Below are 8,725 nucleotides of genomic sequence, written 5' to 3'. Positions count from 1 at the left end.
ATGACAAATAAAAACTTTTTACAAAAGGATATCCCCTCCCCAAGCGTAAAATTAAGCATTGTCCTCAATGCTTAGGGAGGAGTGGAAGACGACTACTCTGGCGAGGATGGAAAGCGACGGAAGAACTCGTCGCGGAAATCGGTAAAGTCCTCGCGATAACCAAAGACCTCGTCACAATACCCGAAAACCTGAGTGCTATAAAGCTGATAATCGAGGCGGAGACCAGTCATAGTCTGCTGAAGAGTAGCAATATCCTGACGGAGGTCAAGATATTGCTGGTAAGTAAAGGGGGAGTTGGGGTCAGGGTGAGGTGGGTGGGTGGGCTGAGGCTGATCTAGAAAGTCAGTCTGCATGGGATCAGGCTGGCTATAGGAGATCGGTGTGGCGTCCGTGGAATCTGGGTGCATAGTGGACGAAGATGGTCGATCAGAATGCGGTCGCGGGGCCTGTTGTGACCTACGTGGGCGAAGAGGTGGTGGAAGGTTTGACGGAAGAAGCCACACAGTCTCGCTAATGGGGTCAGCAAGGGCAATGTCATCAGGACTAGTGACCTTGAAATAAGTGGATCGGCCCTGCATCCAAACATACATACCCGGGGCGGAACGTAACATGTGCAAAGCCGGAAGGTTCTGCAGGGTCAAACAGAAGGATTCACCCGTTAAGAAGGTGTACTCCGGGGGAGACTGCTCTACGAGGGTACGAAAAATGACGGTGATCAGACCACCACAATGAATGACACCACCCGAGCGAAGGTTTAAAACTCTGTGTAATCTTTTGATGATTAAATCACCAAAATAAGGGTGGTATGATCCAGTGACCATGAACCATAAGATAAAAAGCTCGGCTTTGCCGGCTTTGGTAGTCTCAACCTGCGCGTAAATAATATTGCAAATAATTTACAAAGAGATTTTCAGGACAGGATGGACAATGCTGGTCTGAACAGATTGGGATGAATCGTAAAATTCCATTCCGGTAATGGAGTGCCAATAATCTTTCACGTCGAAAGCAGGGGAAGACTGAGATAAGTTGGTGGCGGGGGTATGGAAAAAGGTGCACAATTGGTAAACATGGATAGAGTGAGGGGTGCTATAAATGCAAAAAAGCGAAGTTTCTCTCCTGGTTGACCTCACTTAGTGTAGCTAGGAACTCTTGGGTCAATAAAGGACAAGTACCAAAATCTACACCTAAAAGACGTTCCCAACCAATGTTGGCGAAGAGTGCACGGACACCATCATAAATATGGAGTTCCCGCAGTAATGTGCGGCTGGGGGACCAGACCTGCGGTAGAATTTCTTGTTCCAGAAGCTGCTAAAAACAGTCTAAGGCAGCCTGGGAGCCTAAATCCAAGGTCACATTATCCACTTGGACGGTGTATGACGGGTATGAAGGGTCAACATTTCTGCGTGAACGGGAAGGTCTAAGAGGCGTTTTTTAGGTAAAAATCTGGGACAAATTTGGCACAATTTCCAAATAATTAATTATCAAGCAAAAATAAATTTTCTAACTACTCCCACAGCGGATACGCAAGCCCGCACAAATATACGACAAAAAAAAAATAAAAGAGTTCAGTTTCAGAACGAATATACCTGACTGCGCGCTGAGCAGCAATATATTTTTCGCGTCTGAAAAATGTTTGATTTTTGAAATTCCATCCGGATGAACCTCTTCTGAATTGCGTCCCGGGAAAACGTTTCAAATTTTCGTGACCTGCGAAGTGCTAACGGAGCGTAGATCTGAAAAAGAAACTCACAAAAATTCAAATTTCAAAATGAAGAAAAATAGATTTTTCGAGAATTTCAATCGTTAAAACATGATTTCGTTATCGTAGAGATGTTGTAGAAGTAAAAAAGAAGAGATTGATACCTTATTTGCTTGATTTGGATGAAAAATGAGTGATTTGAGTGATTTTTGGTAAAAGAACTCGGAAATAGATGGAATCCAGAGAGAATTTTGGAGTTGTGGTGGTTACAAATGAGGCATGCTACCAGTATATATAGGAAAAGGCCAACCTGCGACCGAATAGGGAGGACCTGCGATCACAGGTTTTTAAATTTATAGCTAATGTCTAGATGCAAGAAAAGTGATACATGCGATCGCATGTACACAACCTGCGATCGCAGGTTTAAAAAAAACACCTGATTTCATTCATTTAAGGGTCGAAGGTATAACTGTAATAAAAACTTGATACATTCGATTGCATAGGCTAATCATGCGATCGCATGGACTTTTTTTTCGTCAAAAATCGTTCCAAAAAAACCTCGACGACCTTCTGCGCCCCCAAAATGCATACTCTGCGGTCGCCTGGACTAAGCCTGCGATCGCATGGACTGGGCCTGCGATCGCATGGACCACCAAAACTGATTTTTTTCAACATTTTTCAAATTCTCTCCGTTCCTTTTTGTATTAAAACACGATTCAGTTAAAAAGAGACGACCTAAGTAACAAAAAACACACAAAAAATGAAAAGAAGTTGCAAAAACGAAAACCAAAACAAACGCCCGGGTTGCCTCCCAGTAAGCTGCCCGTTTTTACTGTCGTTGGCTCGAAATTGTTACTTGGTTTCCTCAATTGCGGTAATTCGGGACCTCGACTACCTCCACTTCTTAATTTGTAACTTGAAACCCTTCATAAAATGGTTTGAGATGATAACCATTTACCTTAAAAACCTTTCCTGTTTGTTCACTCTTAATTTCTATGGCACCATGATCAAACGCGTTAGTAACAACAAAAGGTCCCACCCAACGAGACCTCAATTTACCGGAAATAAGTTTGAAACGATAGTGATATAAGAGTACCTTTTGACTAATAGTGAATACCTTTCGCGAGATCATCTTGTCGTGAAAAGCTTTTGTCTTCTCGTTATAGATCGCTTCGTTCTCGTAAGCATCGTTCCGAATTTCTTCTAACTCTTGGATATCGAATCTTCTTTTCTTACCAGCTTCATCCATGCTCATATTCAACTTTTTGACAGCCCAATATGCTTGATGCTCCAATTCAACCGGTAATCGACACGATTTGCCAAAAACAATTTGATATGGTGACATACCGATAGAAGTTTTTTATGCTGTCCGGTGAGCCCATAACGCGTCATCCAATCGAATACTCCAATCTTTATTGACATGATTGATGGTTTTCTCTATAATTCCTTTAATCTGTCTGTTTGAAGCTTCAGCTTGCCCGTTGTTTTGCGGGTGATATGTTGTGGATACCTGGTGTGTGACACCATATTTCTTGAGGACTGCTTCGAGGGTGCGGTTGCAAAAATGCGTACCTCGATCACTAATAATGGCTTTTGGTGTTCCAAACCTAGCAAATATATTTGTCTTGAGCAAATCAACTACAACCTTGGCATCGGCTATTCGTGTAGCTTTTTCCTCGACCCATTTGGACACGTAATCCACAGCAAGTAAGATGTACACAAACCCGAAAGATGGCAGAAACGGACCCATGAAATCTATACCCCAAACGTCAAAGATTTCGCATACTAAGATTGGAGTAAGGGGCATCTGATTACGAGATGTCAAAGACCCAATCATTTGGCACCTTTCACATGTTTTGCAAAATAGAAAAGAGTCACGAAAAATATGAGGCCAATAAAGACCGCTGTCCAAGACCTTGTGTGCGGTTCGTTGTGGACCATAATGCCCTCCACAAGGTTCTGAATGGCAGAAATTCAGAATTGACTTGACTTTATCTTGAGGCACACATCTTCTAATCACCTGATCAAGATAGTGTTTCCATAGATACGACTCATCCCAAACATATCTTTTTGCCTCCTTCTTTATTTTATCCTTCTGGGCTCGGGTAAGATCTAACGGGAGTTCTCTGGAGACAAAGTAGTTTACTATATCAGCAAACCAAGGAGGGTTATGAACCGAGAATAGATGCTCGTCAAGAAATGTTTCGCGAATCGGTGTCGGGTCTACGGGTGGAGTGAGTCAGCTCAAATGATCAGCTACCAAGTTTTCTCTCCCGCTTTTATCCCTGATCTCTATATCAAATTCATGTAGCAGCAAAATCCATCTGATCAACCTTGGCTTTGAGTCTTTTTTGGCAAGAAGGTACCAGATAGCTGCGTGATCAGAAAAGATTACAACTTTTGTGCCCAACAGATATTTTTTGAATTTTTCCAATGCAAACACAATTGACAACAACTCTTTTTCTTTGGTGGAGTAATTTGCTTGGGTGTTGTCCAAAGCTTTTGATGCGTAGTATATAACGTGGGGAACCCAGTCCTTTCTTTGTCCTAAAACAGCTCCAACAACAGTGTTACTGGCGTCACACATTATCTCAAATGGTAAACTCCAATCTGGTGGCTGAATAATGGGGGCTGAAGTAAGAAGATTTTTCAGCACATCAAAAGCTTTCTTGCAGTCTTCATTGAAGTCAAACTCAACATCTTGTTGCAACAAGTGGCACATGGGGACTGATATCTTCGAAAAATCTTTTATAAACCTCCTATAAAATCCTGCATGACCAAGAAAGGAATGCACTTCCCGAACATTCTTTGGGGTAAGCTCTTTATAACATCTATTTTTGCTTTATCGACTTCTAAACATCTTTTTGAAACAATATGACCAAGAATCAGACCTTGGTCAACCATAAAGTGACATTTTTCAAAATTTTAGACCAAGTCTGTTTCAATACATCTTTGTAAAAATTTTGTGAGGTTTTTCAAAAAAATATCAAAGGAGTCACCATAGACGATAAAATCATCCATGAAGACTTCTATGTTATTCTCGACATACTCAGAAAAGATACTAACCATACACCTCTGAAAGGTAGCGGGTGCGTTGCAGAGTCCAAAGGGCATACGCCTGTACGTGAATGCCCCGAAAGGGCAGGTGAAGGTCGTTTTCTCCTGGTCTTCTGGAGCGACTGGAATCTGATGGAAACCTGAGAATCCATCCAAACAGCAGTAATGGGATTTTCCAGCAAGCCTCTCTAGCATCTGATCTATGAATGGGAGAGGAAAATGATATTTCCGGGTGGCTGCGTTTAATTTTCTGTAATCGATACAAACACGCCATCCATTCTGAACCCGAGTTGGAACCAACTCTCCTTCCTTGTTCTTTACCACTGTCACCCTAGCCTTCTTGGGTAGAACTTGAACTGGGCTAACCCATTTGCAGTCAGATATTGGGTATATCATCCCAACATCCAATAACTTCATAACTTCTTTTTTAACCACCTCCATCATTGGTGGGTTTAATCTGCGTTGGGCTTCCCGCAATGGCTTATAATCTTCTTCCATCAAGATTTTATGCATGCAGAGAGATGGGCTGAGTCGTTTGATGTCTATAATGGTCCACCCAATTGCGCCTCTACACTCCTTCAAAATTCTGATCAGCTCCAACTCTACTTTTTCTAACAACTTGTTGGATATGATAACTGGTAATGTTTCTTTTTCTCCAAGATATGCATATTTCAGGTGCTCTGGAAGTGTCTTCAGCTCCAAGATGGGAGCTTGCACTACAGAAGGAAAAAGTTTGGAGTTAGAAACTGGTAATTTAAGAGTTTGGGTACCATAGCTCAACTTTCTCTGCTGGTCCATATGGGCTGCCACCTCTTGAAATTCTCTGTCAACCACATAATTTTCTGATAAAACCTGAGCTGCATTAATAGACAAATTTATGTGGAGTACTAATGCTATTGACTCACGGTTAGCAATCTCAAAATATTCTGCAGATATTGGTTCAATTACATCATTAAAATTAAGGGTTGAAACATCATCAGGATAACGCATGGCGTCATAAATATTGAAGTTGATAACTTCACCATCAAATTCCATTGAAAAGGTACCATCATATACATCTATTTTGGTTCTAGCAGTTTTAAAAAATGCTCTCCCCAAAAGAATGGACCCTGAATTTGGTGAGTCATCATCTCCCATATCTAAAACATAGAAATCAGCTGGGAATATAAGTTTATTCACTTGAACCAAAACGTCTTCCAACACACCTTTTGGGTGCACCAGAGAACGATCAGCTAATTGAATGATGACTCCAGTTCTTTTTAATGGCCCTACCCCGATAGTTTTAAAAAGTGAATATGGCAAAAAATTTATAGGAGCTCCTAAGTGCAACATAGCTCGTGGCACTGAAAGGTTCCCCAACTTGCAAGGAACAGTAAATACTCCTGGATCCTTACACATAGGGGGTAGCCTTTTCTATAAAACAACTAAAAAATTCTTGCTTACTTTAACTGTTTTGTTTCCATTTAATTTTCTTTTTGAAGTACAAAACTCTTTTAAAAATTTAGCATATCGGGGTAGTTGTTTAAGTGCATCAAGAAGGGGAATATTTACCTCAACCTTTCTGAAGAAATCCATAATGTCTTTGTCTTCCTTTTCATTTTTCATGTTTTTTAGTCTTGAGGGAAAAGGAGGAGGGGTAATTTTCACTTCAGCTTCAGCAGGTCTATCTTTTTTCTACACCTCTTCAGTTGCCTCGGATTCTTGGTCAACCACAATCTCTTCTTCCTCATCTTCTTGCTGATCTGGTCCTTTGTAGTTTTTACCACTTCTGAGGGTGACAACACAAGCATTGTGCTTCGGGATTTTCTCAGTCTGAGATGGGAATTTTCCTTGTGTTTGTGCTTCTAGTTTGCTCATAGAGTTCGCGAGTTGTGATACCTGTTGCTCCAGATTTTTGATGCTAGACTTTGTTTCATTATGGAAAGCTTGGGTACTGGTAGCAAGACTTTTAACTATGTCTTCCAAAGACATGCTGGAACTACTAGTTTGTGACTGAACAGGTGGTTGCTGAAAGTTGCTTTGGTGCTTATTTTGATGGAAAGGTTGCTGAAACCCAGGTGGAGCTTGGTATTGGTTTCTTTGCTGAAAGTTCTGTTGAGGTCTTGGCTGGAAATTGTTATTTTGAGGCCCTCCCCAAGCTTGGTTGTTGCGATGCTGATCAAATCGACTTTGCTGAAATCCTCCCATAGCTTGCACAGATTCATTATCTTCTTGAAGTAGCAGGCACATATCAGTTGGGTGCCCGGTTTTGCAGCAGATCCCGAAAGGTTTGACTTTTTCTTCAATACCTTTTTCTTTTGTCAAATAAAAGGACAACCTTTGTCAATTTTGAAATATGAGATTCCAGGTGGGCATTACTTATTTCTTTGACTCCTCTTGGCTGGTCCGGGTATCATTCTTCTTCAGTTGCTGAATGCTTATATTCATTTGTCAGCTTTTCAGTCAAGGTCCAGATCTCTATTGGTGTCATATCTGAAAATGACCCTCCACTTGATGAATTTATGTGTCGCCTCTCCATGGGTATCAAGCCTTCACAAAAACACTGGTACAACTGATAATCAATAATGCCATGTTGAGGGCATCGGACCAACAACTTCTTGAAACGCTCCCAATAAGTGTGGAGAGCCTCTCTTTTGCCTTGCTTTATACCAAGAATCTCTCTGCGCAGTTTTGACACTTTAGCCTCAGGAAAATATTTCTCTAGAAAAAGTTTGGCGAGTTCGTTCCAACTTGTTATTGAACCAGACGGGAGGTCATATAACCACTATTTTGCTGCATCTTGAACTGAAAAAGGAAACACCCTTAGTTTGATCTGGTCTTCGGTAACTGCGTGGGGTTTCATTCTAGAACAGACGACATGGAATTCCTTGATAAATTTGTGAGGGTCTTCATTCTCAACGCCTCGGAACGGGGGAAACAGATGGATTAACCCAGATTTGAGCTCAAAGTTCTGAGCTTCTGGAAACGTGATACACAGAGGTTGCCGGGTAACCTCTTGTGTTGCCCATTCACGGAGAGTGTTTTCAGCATCGTCTCCGTTTTCGCTCATGATGGATTCTGTTTCGGTTTTAGAAGAATCTGTGAGTTCGGGTTTTTCTGAAGATGATGATGAGTATGTTTTGAATGGGCTGTTAATGGGTGAAGTAGGTGGTGCTTTTGGAAAAGGTTGAAATGAGGCTTCAGATTCGTTCCACAAGGGAGTGCCTTGTGGTGTGGGTATTTTGGAATGTGAGGAGGGGCTGGAGGCTGAGGTTCCTTCTTGTTGCTTCCGAAGTTTTGCCCCCTTCTTTAGCTTCCTAGCAGCCTTCTCAATCTCTGGATCAAAAATTAGATCACTTGTACGGGAAGATCTTGGCATAAAACTATTAGTGTTTACCGTGTCCCCGACAACGACGCCAATTTGTTAAAATCGTTGTCGTGCATGATTTAAACAAATAAAAATATAAATAAAACTGCTCTATTGCACTAACATGTAGTACAGGTAACCAAGGTCGGATCCTCAGGGACACGTCCTAAAGTTTACACCTCCTTGCGTAAGGCGTGAACTAATTCTTGATGAGTGCAATAAACATAAAAGGGGGGGGGGGGTTATTTCTGAAAATTGGACTAATAAAAACCAAAAATATCAAAAGAATAACTAAGTTTAAAGTGATGAAAATTCAAATAAGAGAAAGCAGTTCCAGTTTCGCGGTCACTCCCCTGATAATATAATTAACCTTCAACACAATATTTGACTATGCACTTGTTCCAACTGGTACTGAAGTTCATTAACAAGCTCTAATGACCTCTATTACAAAAATTATTTAATCAAAATAAGTTCTTTGAATTAAACCTAACTTTTTACGCAATTAACCAAACAAGCTCTTGATTAACAAAAAAAAGTTGCATATAACAAAGTGTAATTTCCCAGTAAAGTTCAATAACTCTCCTAAGCTCGGAGGCGTAAAAACTAGTTTGATCAATCCATAT

General features: G+C 41.0%; 1 protein-coding gene across 1 annotated transcript; it reads right to left on the bottom strand.

Moving 5' to 3' along the window:
- Positions 1-3,059: 3,059 nt before the first annotated feature.
- On the bottom strand, positions 3,060-6,361 carry LOC145158138 (uncharacterized). Its single transcript, XM_079077073.1, has 4 exons — positions 6,308-6,361; positions 4,897-6,169; positions 4,066-4,468; positions 3,060-3,543 (listed from the first exon to the last, which is right to left on the bottom strand). The coding sequence occupies exons 1-4, from the start codon at positions 6,359-6,361 to the stop codon at positions 3,060-3,062; spliced, it is 2,214 nt and encodes a 737-aa protein (XP_078933199.1).
- Between the last annotated feature and the right edge of the window lie 2,364 nt (positions 6,362-8,725).

Source organism: Lactuca virosa, chromosome 2 (genome assembly GCF_052849685.1).
Source record: "Lactuca virosa cultivar CGN04683 chromosome 2, Lactuca_virosa_CGN04683_v6, whole genome shotgun sequence".
Classification (NCBI taxonomy): Eukaryota; Viridiplantae; Streptophyta; class Magnoliopsida; order Asterales; family Asteraceae; genus Lactuca; species Lactuca virosa.
Note: the sequence above shows the minus strand (reverse complement) of the source record. Positions and strands in the feature narration are given on the sequence as shown.

Excerpts from the sequence above, each read along its gene's own strand:
- LOC145158138 (XM_079077073.1), bottom strand. The coding sequence starts at position 6,361 with ATGAAAAATGAAAAGGAAGACAAAGACATTATGGATTTCTTCAGAAAG. Across the intron at positions 6,170-6,307 it reads ATTTCTTCAGAAAGGTTGAG|AAAAGGCTACCCCCTATGTG; the intron begins GTAAATATTCCC and ends GTTGTTTTATAG. Across the intron at positions 3,544-4,065 it reads TCTGATCACGCAGCTATCTG|GTGCCAAATGATTGGGTCTT; the intron begins GTACCTTCTTGC and ends AACATGTGAAAG.